This window comes from Etheostoma cragini, chromosome 22 (genome assembly GCF_013103735.1).
Source record: "Etheostoma cragini isolate CJK2018 chromosome 22, CSU_Ecrag_1.0, whole genome shotgun sequence".
Lineage (NCBI taxonomy): Eukaryota > Metazoa > Chordata > Actinopteri > Perciformes > Percidae > Etheostoma > Etheostoma cragini.
The window spans coordinates 18,807,652-18,829,529 of record NC_048428.1 but is presented as its reverse complement, the minus strand read 5'-3'; the positions used below and the strand labels follow the sequence as shown (position 1 = coordinate 18,829,529).

The 21,878-nt window shown below is 39.8% G+C and overlaps 1 protein-coding gene across 2 annotated transcripts in view; it reads right to left on the bottom strand.

The window, feature by feature from the left end:
• cnksr2a (connector enhancer of kinase suppressor of Ras 2a) overlaps positions 1 to 21,325 on the bottom strand; it is a 53,560-nt gene extending 32,235 nt beyond the window's left edge. For both annotated transcript variants that reach the window (XM_034861943.1, XM_034861944.1), the window contains exons 1-3: positions 20,763 to 21,325; positions 5,943 to 6,106; positions 4,064 to 4,266 (exon numbers count right to left, since the gene is read on the bottom strand). In XM_034861943.1, coding sequence (XP_034717834.1) covers positions 4,064 to 4,266; positions 5,943 to 6,106; positions 20,763 to 20,826 — 431 coding nt within the window. In that variant the 5' untranslated portion in view covers positions 20,827 to 21,325. The remainder of the gene's footprint in view (positions 1 to 4,063; positions 4,267 to 5,942; positions 6,107 to 20,762) is intronic.
• Between the last annotated feature and the right edge of the window lie 553 nt (positions 21,326 to 21,878).

Below are 21,878 nucleotides of genomic sequence, written 5' to 3'. Positions count from 1 at the left end.
TAGGCTACCTCAACGTTGTATTTAGGTAAGAAGGCCTACAGTACTTCAGTAAATTCACTTCCACTACCGGTTTCACCAGAGTAATGAAATTACCAACAGAAACACCAATATACCCCGACACACACACACACACACACACACACACACACACACACACACACACACACACACACACACACACACACACACACACACACACACACACACACACACACATACACAATTACTTTCCTTCAATGTTCTAAAGACCCAGATTAAAATTCAACTACAGCCTCAAGTGTATGCTGTATCTTTGGTGTGTTTGTGTGTGTGTGTGTGTGTGTGTGTGTCTGTGTCTGTGTGATTTAGGTCATCAGTATTGAGGCTGTGTGCTATATTTACGCATGACCTAAGGCTACACAGACTGTTTGCTAACTGTCAGTCTCCAAAACTCAAACAACCCTCAGAAAACCAGGGTTCAAAATTTGTTTTTTCGGCCGCCAGCCAATTGGCTTGTGAATGTTCAAAATTCTACTAGCCATCTAATAGACTACCGTTGTTGTTGTTTTTTGGCTGGTTAGCATTTGGCTAGTAAATGGCGCTAATTTTTAACCCTGCGCAAAACATTCAGATGATGCAAATTGCATGAGGTGAAAGGCAAGTAAGGAACAAAATAGACACATGATACACAGATTTTAATAATCAGTGTGACATACACTGTCTGAACATGTCATTATATCCAATGACCATAGCGTATAAATGTCCATAAATGCGCTAGAAATCATTAAAGGTCTCATGTTGTTCTTATTTTCAGGTTCATAATTGTATTTAGAGGTTGTATCGGAATAGGTTTATATGTTTTAATTTTCAAAAAAGCACCATATACTTCCTGTTTACATCTCCCAAAATACTATGGGAACGGCAGCTCGAAAAATTAGAGCTTGATTATGTGTCAAATTTAAGACAAAATATTCTTCTTCTTCTTATTATTATTATTATTAAGAGGGGAACCACTGGTTAAATCTTTAACGATACTTTGTATTTCATGTGTTTTATGCTTTCTGAAAATAACTAGTACTAACTCTAGCTGTTCAATTGAATAGAAACTCAAGTAGGCTAAAAACAAAATTGTACTTAAAGGGATAGCTCTTATATTTTCAAGCATAGAAAACGGCTTCAGTTCAGGGTCCGAAAGGGCTGTTGGACAGCAAGGTAAAGCAGAGAAAATATTCTAAAATTAGCATACACTTTAATCAATATAGATATTTTTATTTAGGTGGCTAAATTAGGTTTAGCTGCAGCCCCCGTCCACAGGAGTACATTGCTTAGATTCCGTGTTCTTCTCCAAACTGGGGGAATGCTGACCGCCATCTACAGTAGGTATAACACACTGACTATAGATTCAACCTCAGTTCAAAACATCCAAACTATCCCTTTGAGTACAATCCCCACTGGGTAGTTTTGATTTTAAAAATGTAAAGTCTTCTTCACTAAATTGGTTAAAAACACATGAAAAAAAAGAAAAATATATACTGTACATCTGTACACCGTCAGCAAAACACATCACACACAAAATCTAGTTGCCTCTGACCATGTTATTAATTCACATGTAGCCACTTTCAAATGTGCATATAGAGAGGAAATGAAGAGTTCAAAGAAACAAGAAATGCGGCAAATTTCAGTCATTGTGCATTCCTGATAACATCACTTTTCCCCCTGAGAGATTTAAAGCATTTTGCAGTGTGTCGTTTGATGTCAGCACAGAGATGAAAATGGTGTTTGTCACTGAGAGACGGAGAAAAGTAGATATATAAGGACACATCAGGGTATCAGGGGCAGGGAAAAGGTGATCTTTGCTGTACCCATGCTGTTATTTATTACATGAAGAGGTTGCTTAAATGTCTTTTCAAGTCATTAGAGAGAACTACATTATGATCCATACATTTGCTGCCTGGGCGCTAAACTGATGTCGGACTTTTCCATCATCCCTGAGAGGTCTAATAACTAGCAATCAGGGGGAGATGAAAGTTCAGTTTGAACATGCCTTATGCTAATTTAATGCTGGTGTAAACCTTCTAGGAAAGAGTCCTCTGCGTATTAATACCAGACAGATTGTAGCCCAACATCCATGGAAATCATAACCTTTTTCCACATCATCAGGGTCCATTAGTGGATTCAACATATCCTCCACCATGCAGCTTAAATGCAGCTTGTTTTACTCGCTCATTTGCTATTCTTAGGCCGTAGAAATCAATTACAGAAGATGAGATTTCATTGAAATGAAAACTCTGGTGGATCAAATGCATGTTCAATTTACACAGCTGGAAAAGGCTCTTTTCTTTCTGTTTGGCATGTGCAATATGCATAAAACCTTAAAAAACCTTAAAAGAGAGACTATAAAGCATCAGCTCCGTCTATCACTTTCTCCTTGTCGCTTTGCCATTTACAGTTGCATCACTGTGCGTGGGCGAACGCGTGTGCGCTTGCATAAGTGTGTGTCAGTGCGTGCAGATGGTGGGCGTGTGTCTGCAAACGTGTGTGTTTTTTGTACAAAGTGTGTGGGTGTTTCGATGGGTCTGAGTGTGCTTGTGGCTCTCCTTTGTGTGTCTAGATGGCCTAAGGGCAGATGTGGGTGCACGGCATTTCAAGAAGCCGATGTCAAAGACCTATAGTTCTGTAACTGACGTGTGTGTCATGTGCAGGAGATTGTGTCGAGTCCTGAATAAATGACGTGTCAGAGTGGAGAAGAGAACAGAGGGAGGGGACTGAGAAACATGGTTGGAAAAAACACTGACATTATTCCTTTGGGAAAAAAACATGTTTCTGTCAACAGCCAACAGCTGCAGGAGAGTTTGTGTTGTACCGATTGAAAACAATAGAAAATGTTTGCAGGCGCTACATCAACACTTCAACAGGAGGGGAGCTTCATAACTCTTGTTTCCATATGAAGTAACAAATATGTTAGTGTTATTTAATTTGAATGATAATTGCATGATTAACAATTGATTTAGACTATGCAACGTTAGAATGTGTTTGGTTTAACCAACTCAATTTATCTTAATAGAAGAAAGAAAATGGGAAAATATTCACATTTAAGAACCTGGAACCATTTCATTTAGCCTTATTTGCAAGAAAAACATGATGGTAACACTTTACTTGAAGGTATCTACATAAGAGTGACATGATACTTGACACATAAACCCTAACCATAATCACAACTTGTCATGACAAAACACAATGATACTTACTTAAAGAAGCATTATGTCATAAAGGTTTCTGACTTGTTTATAATTTGTATGACACGTTCATCATGACAGTGTCATGACTTGCATCATTGTGCACTGCTCGCTTGTAATTTTGAGTTTTATTGGATCTTGTTTAGTTTCTAATTATATTCTACATCTCTTAACATATATCCAATGATAAGTCAATAATATTTCAATAAGAATTTCAATAGTTGCCTAAAGAATTATGCATTACTGGCAATTAACTAGGCTAATTATTTGGCTAATTGTTTTAGCACTAATATCCATATGTGTAAATACAAAACGCATTGTGATGAGTGAAAGGATCATAATAATTCTAAAGCTAAACTTAAAACGTAAAAGTATGCACCTACCTCGCTACCAAAATAAACTATAACTGCCTAATTCTACCTTTAATCCCAAATCAGAGACATCAGGAATTTATGACCCACTTTGGTGAAATGAACCACACGCTTCAAGAAACTGGAGTTGCATCTACATAACATGCAATATCAACACTAATACAATGAATTCATCTCATTTCAGGGAATTCCCCACTGTGGGATGAATAAAGTATTATTTAATTTAATTTCAAAGGCTGCTACACTGTTTGTTTGTATCTGGCTTCACCTGTTAATGGACTCAATGAACCACTACAACTGAAAACACCTGTGTGGGTGAGCAGGGCCTTTTTCTTGGAGGACATTTAGACATGTCGCAGCAGGAAAACCACATCCAATTGTCATTGTTAATTTTTAAAACTCAGCAACTCGTCACATCTGTGTAGAGAAACAGAGAACATCTCTAAAACAGCGTCAGAGAGCCTGTAAACACATTACCTGTCCAGCCATGCCAGCAGGCTCTTGGCAGCGGTGATGAGGTCGACAACGGAGGTCAGCAGATCATTGGGGAGACGCCGCGAGGACCTGCTCTCTGATTGGCTACTGCGGCGGCGGCCGGAAATGAAGTTCTGCAGGTTTTTGGCCGAGGCGCCAAGTTTGTGAGCCAGAGTCCTGACGCTCTCCGTCTCCAGACCAGAGTTCTACACACACAAACAAACACACACGCACACACACACACACCAACATAAACAAAGATTATCTGAACCTCCAGACACTAAACCACCATGAATACTGATTAGCATCGGATTTGTCACCGTCTTTACAAGCTTTTCTTCAGGAGTCTGGTGCATGTTGATGACTTATATTGCATATTTGGTAGGGTGGTCATCACACTGACTGACTGATGTTATTTTGAAACACCTTAACTCTTTGTTAGTTATTCGGGGTTCCATTAACTTGTATCCTGGGATTATCTGAATTTTGTCAGATTATTGGGCAACATACTAAAAAGACTTAACAATGGAACACAGGAGGAAGACAATGCTTTGAAATCACGTGTTGACATGTTACATTTGGTTTGAGTGTAATAACACTATACTATTCTTTATTTGTTTAAAATAGTTCTTAGGGAAGAACTATTTTCTATCACATTCACAGATGTGGGTGCACGGCATTTCAAGAAGCCGATGTCAAAGACCTATAGTTCTGTAACTGACGTGTGTGTCTATTTGTCATGTGGCATTCTTCCATTCAACACATGCATGATTGACTTGTAGTAGCCATCATGACGCTTAAATTCAGAAATGTGGAAAGTGAACTTCAGTAGCCGACTAGTCTCTTCCAATCTCTTTGGAGAATTGTCTTACCTTGTTATGCCAAGTGTTTGTCTCTTGATGTTGTCTTAGCTTAAATCACTGATCTGTAAGTGTATTTATTTTATTTTATTTTAATTTTCTGTTCTAATGCGCTATTTACAGCATTTTGGTCAGTGCAAGCTATGTTTAAGTTATAAATAAACTTTACTTCCTTACTACTAGACAATATTGTTAATACAGGTTGTCATTTAAACGTATAGGTTGTACTAAACAGTGATGGAAAGTAACTAAGGATATTTAATCAAGTGCTTAAGTACAATTATGAGGTATTTCTTTAGTATTTCTATTTTCTGCTACCTTATACTTCCACTCCGCTATATCTCAGAGGGAAATATTGCACTTAATTGATTGATAAAAAATGTAGAAAACTAAAAAGTATTTTATATTATTATATGTTAAGATAAGACTTTATTGAACCTCGGGGGAACATCTACAAGCCATTGATCAGTATATAAAATAATTAAAATAGGTCCACCTTTACAAGCTGAAACATTAAAGTGAGTACACAATAATGCATCAATTATTATAATACATGTATACCATTTATTCTGAAATGGGCCATTCTGTGTAAAAAGTACTTATACTTTTGGTACTTTAATGTTTGATGCTAATACGTAAATTTTACTACTAATACCTTTTAGTAGTAAGATTTCCATTGCAGGACTTTTACACTGTGGTATTACTACTATAATGTAAGTGTATCTGGTGTATTTTTTTTTATACTTCTACTTCAAACCCCAATGCCTTACATGTCTTACAATGTAGTTTGAAGAAGCTTTATAACACCATTTCAACTTTTTTTTCTTAGTTTCTTAGTTTGTGATTGTGACAATTGGGAAATGCAAGGATTTGTTGCAGCACAAGTGAATTTACTTTGTGGAATATATCACATTATGCATTGAAGCACAACGATAATTCTTTCAGCTGTAGCCATAAAGAAGGCTAATGAGGGTTCATCAATGCATTGAAACTACAAAGCACACAAAACCACACACACTCACCAAAGCACAGAGCAAGTCGACAGCCTCCAGAATGAGCTCCTGGTGTCCAATGCGAGAAACTCCCAGGTCCTCTAGCTCGGCGTGGCTAATCCTCAGCAGCCTCTCCCCACACACACCTCCGCGCTCAAACACACACACATACTGCTGCAAGCAGTCGTCCAGACCTGAAGAAAACACACATATTATTAGAGGCACTCACAATAAATACACTCAGGTTAGTTCCCAAATAAGACCTGGACCACAACAAAGATTAATACATTTTTTTCTTCCTAGGACTGAGAACAAAACATGTTTTTTCTGTTTGTTGTAGCTAGTACACAGTTAACCTGAAATACCCTGGGTTGACACCACATTTTCTGTATATCGCCATGCTGCTTTCTGCTACATTAAATCTACATTTAACAAGTCATGCTGTCTATAATTTACCCTTAAGACCCTTAACAGTTGAAAAAAAGCAATGTTCTCCAAAGACAATTAAACTGTTTCAAGAAATTTTGAGGAATAAGTGTACAGGAAAAAGTCAGGCTGCTGTTGTAGAATCCAGAAAATGCATGAAACAATTTTTTTTTTGCATTGGAAAAGACTTAACATAATCTTAACAGGCAGATTTATGCATGTGTTTTGACAAAATGAGACTTTAAACTTGTTTTATTTACATTTATTAGATAATGAATTTATACTGTTTATTGATCCCACTGTTTTGTTAGTAATCACAGGCCTGAAATACACACACATGCTCAGGACCTAATCATGCACAAATGAGGAGATGTCAGAGTGAGTGGGCTGCCAGTGCTGGACCAGCGCGGTACGATTCCTTGCTCAAGAGCACCTGGCAGTGCCCAGGAGGTGAAGTGGCATCTCTCCAGCCACCAATCCACACTCCATACTTTTTGGTCCATCGGGGACTTGAACCAGTCACCCTCCGGTTCCCAACCCAACTCCCTACGGACTAAGCTACAGCCACCCCAGATATACTGGAAAGTAGCGAGAGAGGGGGTGAACGCAGCAAAGGGCCACACGTCGAATTGGCTGCAGAGGACTCTGCACCAGGGAATGAAATTTACACCTGACCACGTGCCAAATGCGGATGAATTTTGCCATTGGCAGGTAAGTACAGCACAAATGTACTGCTGCGACAGTCGTGTGTATGGTTCAGAGAAAGAGGTTGAGGAAGAGGAGTGTGTCTGCTCCTTTTTTTGTGGACTCAGAGGAGCAGTCGGTATACAACTGTCTCTGACAGGGGACATCAGCAAATAAAAAGATTTTTTAAAGTTTGAGTTGTTAGTTATCTTGATTTTGTTAATAACTTTACAGCACTTAAATGTGTATTCTTAATAGAACCTGACCGAAATATTGATGGGCTGATATTATCGGCCAATATTAGGAATTTCCCAAACTATTGGGAACATTTATAATGGCCAATGCAAAAACATATGTAAAAAACATTCATTCATCAGAGTCATTTACAATGAAAAATAAATGGTTCTGATAAATGAATATTTAAAAAATAAAAGGAAAACTGATTGTAAACCATGTTATGAGCGTTGGCGTGGTATAGTTTGTCCACCATAGTTTGTCCTACAATGCTCTTGTTGGCAACACGTTGTCGTGTTTTTTGTTCAAAGGACTTTAAGTGTCATATCTTAAGTTTGTATTTTTATACATTTTATTTAACAGACTTATATTTATTTTGATGTTCCTCTTTTCTGTTGTGACTAAAGTTGCCTACTGTTTGATGCTGGTCAGGTAGTGTATCAGAGCAATCACATTGAACCAAGAAGTAAACGATCAGTAGTTATAGTTATATATACTAATACAATGAGCTAAAAGACGCTAAAAAGCTCCACAGAGCTGGGCTGTACAGCAGACAAGTTATAATTCTCTGTGTGTTCATCACTACAAGCAAACCCTTTTACATTACATATAGTCAATTCAGCTATGCTATTTTAAAAATTTAAACAGAAAATCAAATTCTGCAATAAGGGAAGTGGCAGAAAAAAGGAAGAGTTGACGAGGAAGTCAGGTCAAATAACGTTGATGAGTTTGGTTTGAAAGTATCTTTTTTTTAGTTTTCTGAGAAACTATTATACTGTTACAGTTTGGTTGAAGGTGTTTATATGTACTATACTGCCTGTAATCATAGATAGAATCATAGAATACAAATAAGGTAGATAGATATGGGTCCTAAGTGCAGGAGGCGAATAATCAAAACAACATTGTCACTCTTCATGAATGACTGAATGAATGAATGAAACCTTTATTTCCCGAGGGGAATTTCTTTTGCTTGACCCATCCACAGCTAAGACTTTCTTCAACACTCTATGATCGATAATCGGACACATGCCTACTTTTAAATTATAGATTTCGGGCTGCACTCCAGAATAATCATCGTTTGTTGCCAAACTTTCACCTGCAGTTTCCCTCTTCAAAGTCAGCCTGTAGGGAGGACAGATTTCTTTTACTCAGGAAAATGCCAGACATTTTTACTGCTGCTCTGTTAGTTTCAGATAACACAACAGCTGCTGTGTAGTATTTTTGAGACATTTCAGCTTGTTTGCAGTTTTGTAGATTTCAGCCCAACCCTGTTTCAAACCACAATAGGATTAGGTAAAAGGGGGAAAAAAGCAGTTTGTTTTGAGAGACACCTGAGGGCCAGGTCTTCTTTGGTTTTCTTTTTCTTTTTAACGTAAGGCAGAAAAGGTATAACTTTGAGACCTGTAATAAGGGGAAGATAAAGAGAGAAGGAATACCCACACCCCATGTTTCACTCTCCCACTGTGCTGAAAGGACTGATGAAGATGATCAATATTATATGTACTTATAACATCGCCAAACAAGCAGCACCTTTACAACCCATAACATGACAAAAGCTCTCAACATCCCTTTAGAGGACCATGCTAGCATGTTTGTCATGTCATATTGTTGACCATTATAAAACAGGTGCTGAACAGATTTAGATTGGACACTACATTTGCAGACATCAAATGTGAATTCGTAAATTCTTTCAGAAATACCTAACTTTTATTCAATGCTCTCCTAAATTAATTCAGCTATTACACTAAGAAATGTACATTTTGTCATGCTGGGTATAACTGTTTCATATCTGCAAATAGTCTCCCCTGATTGAAATGTATTTCAGCGTAAATCTTTTCAGAAAGAACTAACTCTTAATCAATGCTCTCCCTAAATGAATCAGCTGCTGGAGGCGTTCACCTTCCTGCTAAACCAATCAGAATCATACACAATTGGCAAGGGCCAATCACAGAGTCGCGACCCTGTTAAAAAAAAATAGGTTTCTCCCTTTGCTATTAGCTGTCATAGCAGGCAAAGTGCAACCCTCCACCCCCCCCCCCTTCCACCTCCAGTCATCTACTCCAGCTGACCTGTCTGGATCCTCCTTTGGTCTGGTCTTTGGGCTCCTTCATCACCACCACCGACGTCTAGATTTCATTGGGGGGGGTCTGATGGTTCTCCACCCCTATATATTTATATACGAAATGTTCGTCCAGCGATGGAGTCTAATCGCCAAAGACTTTGTACATTTTATTGAGCTGTACAATAAATCTTATTTGCACATCTGCAAACATGTCTCTCCTGATTGAATTGTTATTAATAAATGATCTACACCAGGAAAATCAATTAGTTGACTCTTGAAACTAGCTTGAGATGTGTAATCCATTACAGTGAACATCTAGTCTGCATTAAGAGTTGTTAATCTTACGTTGTCATTGCATAACAGAAAACTTTCCTCATTAAAACATTTTAACAAACTGTGAAATCCACTGTGATGGATTTCATAAGACTCTGCTAATTAATTTCCATCCTTAATGGAAACCAATGAATGCAACAAGTCTTCTAAGTCTTCTAAACTACTGTAAACAACTTAGAGCTGGGCGACATGGAGAAAACCAAATATTACTATATTTATGACCAATTACATCAATCACGATATTGTAGTGTTGAATATTGGTGCTTTCACAAAATATTAACACAATGAGAGTTTTGATAAATAATCACTAGTAATGTGGATTCAGTGACTTAACTGGCTAAAGGCAAAACAGCTAATAAGTCTGGTAAGTTCAGAAGATTACATCACTTTACTGTAAGGCAGCGTTTAAAACCAGGAAAAAACAACACTTGTGTCCTATTACAATATTACAAAATTAAGACAATAGCTAGAGAAGTCAAAAAAGATCCATGTTAGCATTTTCTGATTTGTTTCCCAAGGACAACATTGGAACGACAACATTGTTTTACAGTTCATGGTTGTTATCTGATCTTTCACAGTCTGAGCTACTGAAGTTAGCAGCTGAATCTTCAATCTGGTGATGAAATGACGATCACATCACATTTGTTTGTCTAGGCAGAAAATTGAAGCACGGAAGCTTGGGGAAATGCTACTTGCTGGACTAGTTGGCAAACCGCTGTGGATGGCGAGCTAACTGCTATCTTGCTAGCTGGCTTGGTTAGGTTAGCAATAGATACAGGAGCTCCTCTGACATTTTGTCCACTGCTGCTCACTATTTTGTTCAATAAAAGGTTATTCAAGAGGGAGTATTCAGCAGGGGAAAAAAAGCGCTCTCTAAGCTAACAAGCTTGTTAGCAGTAAGTTGGCAAACTCATTAACTTGTTAACTGATCTTGGTTGCTAACACAGGACAATAACTTGTACCATTGACTCCTTTCTCAAACTATTTCTTTTTTGGTGGAACAGTTACTCTGACAGAGGAGTGATATATGAAAGTGAAGGGTTTAACACAGCTAACAAGCTACGATAGCTTCCTCCATTTTGGGGTCTCCGTCCCCTCAGAGGTCAGCACTGTCAACACGGCTTGCTATTGGTCAATGGAAACAAAGCTGAACACAAAGTTACTCTCCAAAAGGACCTAAAAGAAACTCTGTACCTGACACAAGAGTCAAGAGACTGGAACAAAGGATGTAATGGATGAGCAATCAGGCAGCCACCCAGGTAAGATTTTACTCGCTGTAGGATTGTGTAACGTCTCTGTTGTGAGTGGGACGGTCTCTCTAGATCTGCCAGTGTGTAAGCGTGTTAGTAGGTGGGTGCATGCTTTGTTATTGTGTGTGTGTGTGTGTGTGTGTGTGTGTGTGTGTGTGTGTGTGTGTGGGTGTGTGTGTGTGTGTGCGTGTGCGTGTGCGTGTGCGTGCGTGCGTGCGTGCGTGCTTGTTTGTCTGGCCTGACAGGGTTTGCTGAGTCAAAGGAAAGCAGATCAAGACAGAGCAGCTCAGCTGCAGCCCCTGGCTCCCAAAACAATGAATGTATCCAGCTTCCAACCTCTTAACAAACAGCCAAATGGCAAACACACACACACACACACACACACACACACACACCTCTGAGGAATGAGCATTGATTTCCCCCGCTTCAAGTCCCCGCTTTATAATACACTCATCTATCATAACCACACTAACAAAGATGGGAGAGGAAAAAAACAGGATGGGAGGAGGAGAGAAAAAAGGAAGACTGAAAAAAGAAAAGAAAAGAAACTCATAAGCCAGCTGCTAAATTGCATGCAAACTATTTCTCACACACACGTGCACACACACACACACACACACACACACATTCCTTCTCTCATCAGTGACAAGCAAACACCATTTGTCGCTTTCTGCACCCTCCACAGCCACTACCTCTGAAGTCTAAATGAAGCGTTCAGTTTCAAAATGCCATATATCGAGTTAGGAAAAAAGATGTTGGAGCCTGAAATCCATTAAAATTTCAAAAAGCAAAACATTTTACCTTTTATAAAACACAAATAAACAAAGCTTTTGTGGTCTACTAGCAATCAATTTTGAATACAATGCATTGTATTTTCACCATTATCTCATTTTGGAGGGAAACTAAGCATATTGATTCCAAGTATCTGGCCCCCCAAAACATTTAAAGTCGAGCGATATCTCGGCCCCCAGCTCCCACTGAGAAGCATTAAAAGATTTGCTAGTCATTGATTTGATCATGTTAAGTAAAGGTTGCTTGGGATAACTTTAGGTTCAGGGAAGAACTTGAAGACACAAGGATAGTCTACCTACCTTGTAAGATGTACAGTAGCCTATGTCTATTTTATGTGTACCTTTACACTTAAATATTGCACTATAATAATTTATAAGATTGACACCACTCTCATTTCTGTGCATTAAGTATTTAGCTAGTGGCAGGAGGCAATTAGCGTAGCTTAGCTTAAACACTGTAAGTAGGTGGAAACAACTAGCCTGGCGCTGTCTAAAGTTCTTTAAAACATACTTATTAACAAGCTGTATCTAATTACTGTATTAAGTATATATTAGTAAGTTTTCCGTATCAACTTAAGGTGATAACATGTCAGTGTTGTGTTCACAACTTGTTTCTGCTGCCCTCAAAGTGGCCAAAAAGTCACTGTTGCAGTTTTAATAGTCACGCTTTGCTAGACCCTCCTCCAAAGCGCGGTGGAGGAGAGTCTGGCTACTCCACATAGCTTTTGGGGATGAGAGGAAAACATACTTTGGTTTATTGGCATTTCTTTAAACCAATCACAATTGTCTTTGGCGGTGTTAATCAATGGAGAAAAGGAAAATAGGGTTAGAAGGAACTTGTTTTCGTGGAACATGTGTACGTTTAAAAGTTGTTTTAGTTGTGCAAGAGAAAAGTCAGTTTGGACAGATAGACTAACTAGCTGTCTGGATTTACCCTGCAGAGATCTGAGGAGCAGTTAACCATAGTCCTCATAAATCCACCGGTATTTATCCAGCCTAAGTGAGTGAGCAATCCCAGAAATGGAACGTCAAGGATATAGACTACAGTTTTAATTACCTATATTAAATATCCATCTTACCCAGCTCCAGTACTGAAATCCTGCTCACACGCTTACAATCATTATAAATAATAAATAATTCAAAAACATGATATAACACTCTAAAAAGGTCCACCCCAACTGGTGAGCCAGGTTCTGTCTAAGGTTTCTACCTGTTAAAATAAAAGTTTCCTCACTGCTGTTGCACCAAATGCATGCTCTTGGTGGAATTGTGCCTCGGTCTTGGTGGTCTAGACCTACTCTATCTGTAAAGTGTCCTGAGATAACATCTGTTAGGATTTGACACCATAAATGAAACTGAAATGAAAGGGACTATTCTGTATAAGCATTATCTTGCTGCTCACACCTCCATACTTGTACATTGGCTAATTCAGACTGCAATTTACACACTTTTATTTCTACATTGTTGTATTGCTATTTGTACTTTAGTAAGGCGTCTGAGCACTTTTTTTCTCACAGCTTGTGTGTTAATGACTGTTAATGGCTGCTGGTACTAATAGACGTGAAGCTGATTAAAACAATGTTGGCTCTCACAGGCAAAGTGTTACTATAGCTGAGAGAGGCAGAGAAGCAGAAGAGGGTGGGGGGGATGAACACTGTGTAGCAAAAGTTCACTGATAATCAGCATCGCTTATCACTGGCAGTGAGGGAGAGCGTGAATGCCCTGAATACTGATGAGTCAAATTGTGATCGACATCAGTGAGCGCACACACATCCACGCAAACAGAGACAGAAACTAAAATTGTGATTATTAATATATACATGCAGCATAATGTCTGCTCCACAAGATTCATTCTCTTACTGCAGTGGTTCTCCACCCATTTTCAGTGCTGGTCTGAACCAAAATCTGCCCAAAATGATCATATAATGAAAGGGGGTTTACAGACATAATCTTAAAAGGTCCCGTGACATGGTGCTCTTTGGATGCTTTTACATAGACCTTAGTGGTCCCCTAATCCTGTAATAAGTCTCTTTCCCAAAATTCAGCCTTGGTGCAGAATTACAGCCACTAGAGCCAGTCCTACTATGAGCTTTCCTTAGTATGTGCTATTTCTGAGTCTGTAGCTTTTAAGGAGGAGGGGGGGGGTAAGGTGGAGGCTGGGGGTGTAGCCTTGACCAACTGCCACTTTGCCCGTTTGAAAGCCATGATGTCTCTCTCATGAGTGGGCCAAATTCTCTGGCAAAGCGGAGAAAGGGGCGGTAACCTTGTCCCTTATGACCTCATAAGGGGGAGATTCCAGATCAGCCAATCTGAGTTTTCATTTTCTCAATGCAGAGCAGGATACCCAGGGCCCGGTTTCCACCTAACACCATTTCTAGCCACTGGGGGACCAAAGGCAGGCTGGGGGACTCATATTAATGTTGAAAAAACACATAAAGTGATATTTTCAGCAATGGATCATTGAGCAAAAACCTGCAACAGCCAATGAGAGCAAGCTGACTGGGAAGAGTCACTTGTGTGGCGCATTTTGCGGTGCAAATGTATAAGCCATGCTAATGTTGTTGTCCCAGCTATGAGTTCATCCACAGTTTTCTGTGTTATTCTGCTTTTTAGGTGCAAAACATAGCACACACAAGCGCAACCAGCTGGCAATGACAGTCCGCTGCCGACTTTTTTTCTGAAGTCACAAGTTTTGTTGGGATTCCAAGTCCCTGGAATCGTCATTTTGAAATTGTTTAGGAGAACACCAAGTGCGTGGTCCTGCATCTTGACTGAATGGTCATTGTGCTTTCTCAGGATTAAAATATTAAAAATCTATAATATAACTATTTCAACATTTTAATATTTTAGCTAACTACCATTTATCATATTAGCTATTTTTAAAAACTGTATCTATTACTTTTAGCTAACTTTTCAACTTCTATTCTCGCTTTCTGATCCATGTTTTTATATTTTCTTCATTTTTTTATTACTGCAGGAGTATCACCTGGGGAACAAGGTTGGGGGTAACAAGCTCAATGTAAATGTATGTGTGGGTTTGTTGTGTAATGGTGTAATCTATACAATCATGCATCCACATCTGTGTATGTAAAGAATATGTGTGCATGTGTTTGACTGGTACAGTACAGAAAAGTTGTGATTCATAGCTGACTCACACACTTAACTCCTACAGGCACACTTTTCACAACAGCAGGCAAGCCAAACTCCCACTAACACCCTCTCTCTCTCTCTGTCACACAAACACACACACACACACCTAATAAAACTAGATTTTCCTGTGACTTGTCAGGTAATGTGTCATCTGTTCCTGGCACTCTGAAGCTTCGATAACAATAAAAAGGTAGCTGAGCGTTCATTGGGTTCCTGGGAGTTGCAAATACACGATGTTCGAAGCAAGGAGGCTATCAGAAGTAAGTTTATTGCCGGAGGGCTGTCAGTTTAAATCCCAGTGTTGTTTGGGGTTATTTTGCATGGGGGAAATAAACCAAACAAATTCTAACAGTTTTTTGTGTTTTTGTCCGTATGTTCTTGCTAAGTTTAAATTCTGTTGTTTACTGTAAGTGTTGCTCTCCTTACTTTTCTGGTTGACCTCAACTACAAGGCCAACTTTCACGTCTTATTCCAATATAACTAGGCAAGCAAAAAACAAAAAAGCACAGGCCTCATGCATGATAAGTCTGCAGGAGGCAATTGAGGCAAAAATAATGCTCCAGGCAATGCTAAATCAAAAACAGTGTTCACTTAGATTTCGATTTTTTCCATTGGAAATTTGCATTAGTTGATAAACAGAACACCGATTTGTGTCAAGCAGGATAACGTGCCTGTAAATTTCTTTTCCCATCTGTTATTTGCAACTGGAAACATTTCCATTAAATTTCGACCAACGCCATGAGCACAAAAAGCTTGTAATGGGACAAAAAAATACTTCTTTGACGTAAGATGCAGAAGAGCAAGATATTTCTCTCAGTAGTTAGTGGACACCAACACAGAGCTAAAAAGAGAGTGAATATTGCACCTTTTGATTGTAGACAGAAGTAAACAAGCGCCAGCTATTCCTTTCTAGTTAGAAACCATCAATTTGACCAGCTGCCACTGTAAATAGCTAGCTAATTAAGCTAACATTAGCACCATGAGTTGGTTGAAAACCTTTTCTTTGCAGGTTTTAAGCTAATTTGTTTTAAAACAAAACCCTGTAAAAAATAATTTAATTTAGTAATGCTTCATACATGCTATCATGCCAAAAGGTGGAGGCTAATGCTAACATGTCCTTCCCAGGCAAAACACCCTAACCAGCTTGTGATCCATGTTTCACAAACAACATTTAACATTATAATTGCATTGATTTGTCTCCAATATGAAAGGCTTTTCTCCACCTCTTCCATGTACATGATGAATGGATGGATGGATGGATGGATGGATGGATGGATGGAATTGTGAGTCCAGAAGGATCTCAACAGCCTGTATCAGAGTAGCGATGGGTTCAAAAGTTTGATGGCCTCTGGCAAGAAAGATTTCCATACCCAGAGCTCTGAGTGACCAAAGAAACAAAATTCCCACAACGCACCATTTGTTTGCTCAGTACACACAAATGCAACACACATATTTTCAAATGCAAACTGGCAGATAATATAAATCCTCACGAGTCTCAGCATGTCTCACCTTGAAAAGAAAAAGTCTGAAAAGATCAAGCCCAAACACCGAAACCCTACTGATCCTGAGGATGTGACTACCATTCTGACAGCTTCTCTTGTCATCACATGTGCTCACATGTTGTCACAGCAATCACGGAAAACGAAATCCTCTGGCATTCTCAGCAAATTCCAACCCAGTCTCATATAACTTCTCATATTACTATTGAAGTGTACCACTCCCAGATTGTTTTAGTCTCAGACGTGCCAATGCAACACCGTTGCCAAATCAACAATGTGCAGACCTTTTGTGCTACTGTACACACACGCGCACAAATATAGTATATCATGTTTCCCTCTGTCTCCACAGACACACCCAGGAGAGCCAGCATGAACCGAATACCAAACTACTCTAAAGCATGCCACGTGTGTTTTGTGCGTTGTGTGTGTGTGTGCAAATGTCCGAGAACCCGGGTGGAGCCTTCTGTTCAGTGTGTGTGTGTGTGTGTGTGTGTGTGCGTGTGTGTGTGTTTGTCAACTGTTCTGCACAGACGGTCTGAGACGTACAACTCACCACCCACCCACTCCCCGACTTTACACACACACACACACACACACACACACACACACACACACGCCATATGCACATGACCAACTGATAACCCATCAAATGAAGCTCTGAGAAACTGACATAGAACATCATGTAAATGAATATTTAAAATTGATTAGAGCGTGTGAGTCAATAAAATCCCTGACCTGCTTTTTATGCAATAAACAGACATGATGAATAACAATTATTTCTAATATTAGTTGTTATTAGTCATTTTTCTCAGTTCATGTGGAGGGTGGGACTTTGGATCAGGCTGTGTTTTGTGATAATACATCTTGGCGCTCCTTTTCCGAAAAAGTCACTGATTGACCGGAGTAGGGCGCTGTTAAAGATCAAAGATTAAAATTTAAAGGTAAAAAGAAATGTGTCATTCACTGGTCCAGTTCTTTTTATCAACTTCTGTGGGAATATTTATTCTGGTGCAGTGTTTACAGAATTACTCTAACTGGCCTAATGGGGCACTACAGTTAAGGTTTTAAATTTCAAACTTTTAAATGTCACGGCTAGGAAGGAACCGGATTTCTGCACCCAATATGCAAGGCGCAATGACGAGCAGGTTCAGGTGTATCATTTAATTAAACAGAAAATCTCGTCTTACGTGTGGATGGCGAGGGAGACACCAAACGAGAGTGGGCATCCAAATAAAGAAAAGACAAATCCAAAGCAACTAGAAGAGTCCAAACAATTCAATACGGTACAAGCTAAAACTCTCCACACTAGAGACATGACAAGGACTGAACAGAACAGAGGACATGAAATACAGGGACAGGGAGCAGGGAGGGAGTGAACAGGTGAAACGTATTACAAATCAGTCTCAATCAGGAGACAGAGCTAAACTAAGACACATGAAACCAACCACTACAAAGTAATACACAAAGTAAACCAAGCAAACCATATGAGATGAGTACAGGGAAAACAATATATCAAGGAAACAGGAATCCACAAGTCAGGTCAAGAGTTAACAAAATAAAACAGGAAACATGGCAACAGAAATCCTCAACCCTTACATTACATGCTGCTAAAACACATTTTTAATTAAAGATATAGTACATCTACTATTATCATCATCCATATAAAAGTAGCAAGAGAAGTAGTTCTAAATTAAAAGTTCTCTATTTGTATAGTATTTTGATCCTGTTCAAATCCGGATAAATTACAATTTAGTGCTAAATTTGACAAACAACTGACTCAAATTTCACAGAAATTATTGACAGACAAATTAAAAGAGCATATTGTTTATGGTGGTGCCGGTATTATTTTGAATTTGATCAAAATGTACCGTTGTGTATAGTGATATTAATGATATGCCTTATAAATATGACATATTTCTTATCTCATACATCAACATGTCATTTTTAAGAAAGTATTAACAAATTTGTGTTAATAAAGAACATATCTCTGAACTTGTCATCTTTGAAATTCGTTGACAACCATTAGCTAATCAACTTATTAGTAAATGCATATCCCCATTACTGGTTTCTTAATTATAAGTTTATGAACTTGTCACCATTGAAGTCCATTGTAACTGCTCCAAACTCTCCATTCTTGAAAAACGACTACATTTTTATAACCACATTTTTGACTTGTAAGGAATCAATGGTTGGATCCTTGACATTGTGACTTTGGGTGGTGTATAACTTTAATGATCCAGTCCTTTGATTTGTTTTAGCATCTTATAAGGCCCCCAGATCCCATTCATTTCCTTCAAACTCAAGTGTCAACTGCTTTAAGTTTCAAAAATACCAAAACTGGACATATATATTACTTTTTTATTGGAACTTTCACTTCCAGTGTTCGCATAACAGCTAAAACTAAATTAGGTTAGATAATAAATCTGATTAATGGCTTGTTCTTTACTGTGGCAGGTCTCCTTTTGGCAGAAGGTTTTTGGGGAGGCCTGGGTGATATTGGCACTGCATTCTGAGCCAAAATGAGTTGTTACCAACATGTTACAAATATGTTGGCATCACCTTGTGTGTTAGAGATACATGAAAAGATAAACAACCTATGATTGGTGTAAAACATCAAGCCTAAAACTTTGTCCTTGATTATTTAGAAAATGTTATCTAACTCCAATGTGCCTTTGTGGGGAAATGCCAAAAATGCGGAGTACATCACATTGTCTACATTGGCCCATTATTCATAGAAATAACACAGGTGCACTACAGTGAGGATGCTGGAAAGCACAATGTATCAGCAATAGCCATTTCTTTTTAATGCGTTCAAAGAGTTTTTCAATGTTCGCACAGGCTCCTGGCAACAAACCCAATCAGCCTGCCTCTTGAATTATGAATGCCAGTAATCTCTACTCTGATCAATGCAAGGTATCACAAGTACTCTTGTACACAAAACTCAATTACATTTTCAGATAAATACTCATTTAGTTTTTTTTCTGTCATTAATTGACGTGTTTCCTTCGTCTTTTCCTTCTTATTCCCGAATGTCAGTTTGAAAGCAGTTAAGATGACATAAATTTAAATCATTAAGACCATTGTCTTGATGTAAAAGGATGAGAGAATCAAGCTCAATCCTGCTTTCTTAGTCCTTGCATTTTGCCCCTGGCCAGAGGGGGGGGGGGCACCGTGTTGCCTTCCAACCAGAGTAAGTAGGTGGTGGTTAGCTGGCTTGTTAGCATCAAAGCCTATGAGGTGAGTGTTTTTTGTTGTAAAGTCAATCGAACAACAAAGCTATGCATAATGGCCACCAAGAGATGCAAAACTCTGCAAAGACATGTGAACTGAACAATTACAAAGAGACACAAATCAAAGAGAAAGCAAACAACCACAAACACATACTAGAGACCATGTTGTGGTGGGATCGGCAAACCGGGCCAAAGGTGTATGGTACCCTAGCTTGAACCACACCCACAACTCAGCCTTTATTTTTTATCTCAACTACACAGCTGTAAGGCTTTGGGACTGCATCTTGTTCGGTTGTGACTATATCACGAAATCACAAAATTGGACATATGAACTAAAAAACACCTCAAAAAGCGGCTCAGTGGTAGTTCACGCAATAGTAGGTGTTTACAGGACCACAATTTGCCATGATGCCACCCACACGCATGCGCGCAGACACACACAGACACACACGCGCACACACAGACTTGCAAGGTGAAATTACAGTAATTCCAACGTCGCTGTCACAGCAACAAAAGATTTGCAATGCAGCCACATCACAAAGAGACATAAAATGACTACAAAACAGCCAGAAAGAGATGCATAATTACTTCATAGAGACATTAAATGACTACTGTGTTTTGTATCTCTTTAATTCTGGGGGTATTTTTCCTACATATGAGGGGTGGTGGGGGGGTTATGTGCCTCTGTCCAGGGGCTGTCACATGTCCATAATTACAAATAGCAGCTATTAACTGAGATGATTTTGTATAAGAATATTTTAACTTATTTATTTGGTATTCATTTATTACGTAGAATAAACCATGTAACTGTTTATAATGCCAGCCAACAGTTTATGATTGCTAAGGACCCCCCCATTCAAAAGTTATCAAACCACCCCTGTCAGCTGAAGTTTGGCTGGTTTCCCTGTCGCTCAAACATTACATCATCACCCACTGATCATCAGGTGCCAGGATGATGTACGGGCGCGAACACACACACACACACACACACACGCACACACACACACACACACACACACACACCTCCCATGCAGCATAACATCTTCCCAGCCTCTGTCTCCCCACAAATGTGTGTGTGTGTGTGTGTGTGTGTGTGTGTGTGTGTGTGTGTGTGTGTGTGTGTGTGTGTGTGTGCATGTGCGTGTGTGTGTGTGCGTGTGTGTATGTGTGTTTCTATAGTCTATGGTCTACCTTTCATCCAGTCCACCACCTGGCTCGTGCTCCATTTGCTAACCGGCTCCATCACCAGCGCCATCGGGGAAACTTTGCGCAGAGTCTCCGTTGCGCGCAAGAGGTGTTGTTAACCCAAAACAAAGCTCTGTCAGCAGGGCACAGCTCCCCTCCAGCACTCCTCCCTTCCTCCCCTCCCTCCGCCGCCAGGTGACTTATTTCTCACACTATCCCGGTTCGGTCCTCCCGCCCCTTGCTCGGCCCGGTGTCGTGTCCCGTTAACGCAGCGCAGCCCTTAGTGCGGGACAGGCCGGACGAGTGTGCAGCGGAATCCGGTGCATTCCTCTGCACGATCTGATCTGACATATGTCCCTTTCCCTCTCTTCCCTCCTCTCTTTCCAGTGCGCCAGTCCGGTCCTCCTGGTGTATGTGTGTAAGTGAGTGTGTGTGTGTATGTGTGTGTGTCAAAGATAGAGAAGTGTGTGTGCAGGTTTGTGCGCAGCCAGTCCGTTACCGACAGCATCAGAGTAGGATAGATAAGTCACACCGGACACAACACCGACAGCATCTCTCTCTCCCTCTCTCTCTCTCTCTGTGTCTCTCTACCTATCCAGATATGATTAAATCGTGCACGCGCCTCGTGGGTGGCTCCGCGCGCACATATGTAAATGTAAATGTAAATGTGCTGTATTTATATAGCGCTTTTCCAGTCTTAACAACTGCTCAAAGCGCTTTTACATCTACAGGGAACATTCACCATTCACACACATTCATACACTGTGGCCGGGGCTGCCGTACAAGGTGCCACCTGCTCATCAGATAAACATTCACACACATTCACACTCCGATGCGCAGCACCGGGGGCAACTTGGGGTTCAGTGCCTTGCCCAAGGACACTTCGACAATGACTGCAGGGTCGGGGATCGAACCACAAACCTTCCGATTGGCAGGCAACCGCTCTACCACTGAGCCACAGCCGCCCCGAACGCCCCGAATATACATATCAGTGTATTTCCCTCTGGAGCGATGGAATCATGCAGAAATGATGGAAAAACGATTCTCAGAAGATGTTAAATCAGGCCGTGTGTGTGTGTGTGTGTGTGTGTGTGTGTGTGTGTGTGTGTGTGTGTGCGCGGG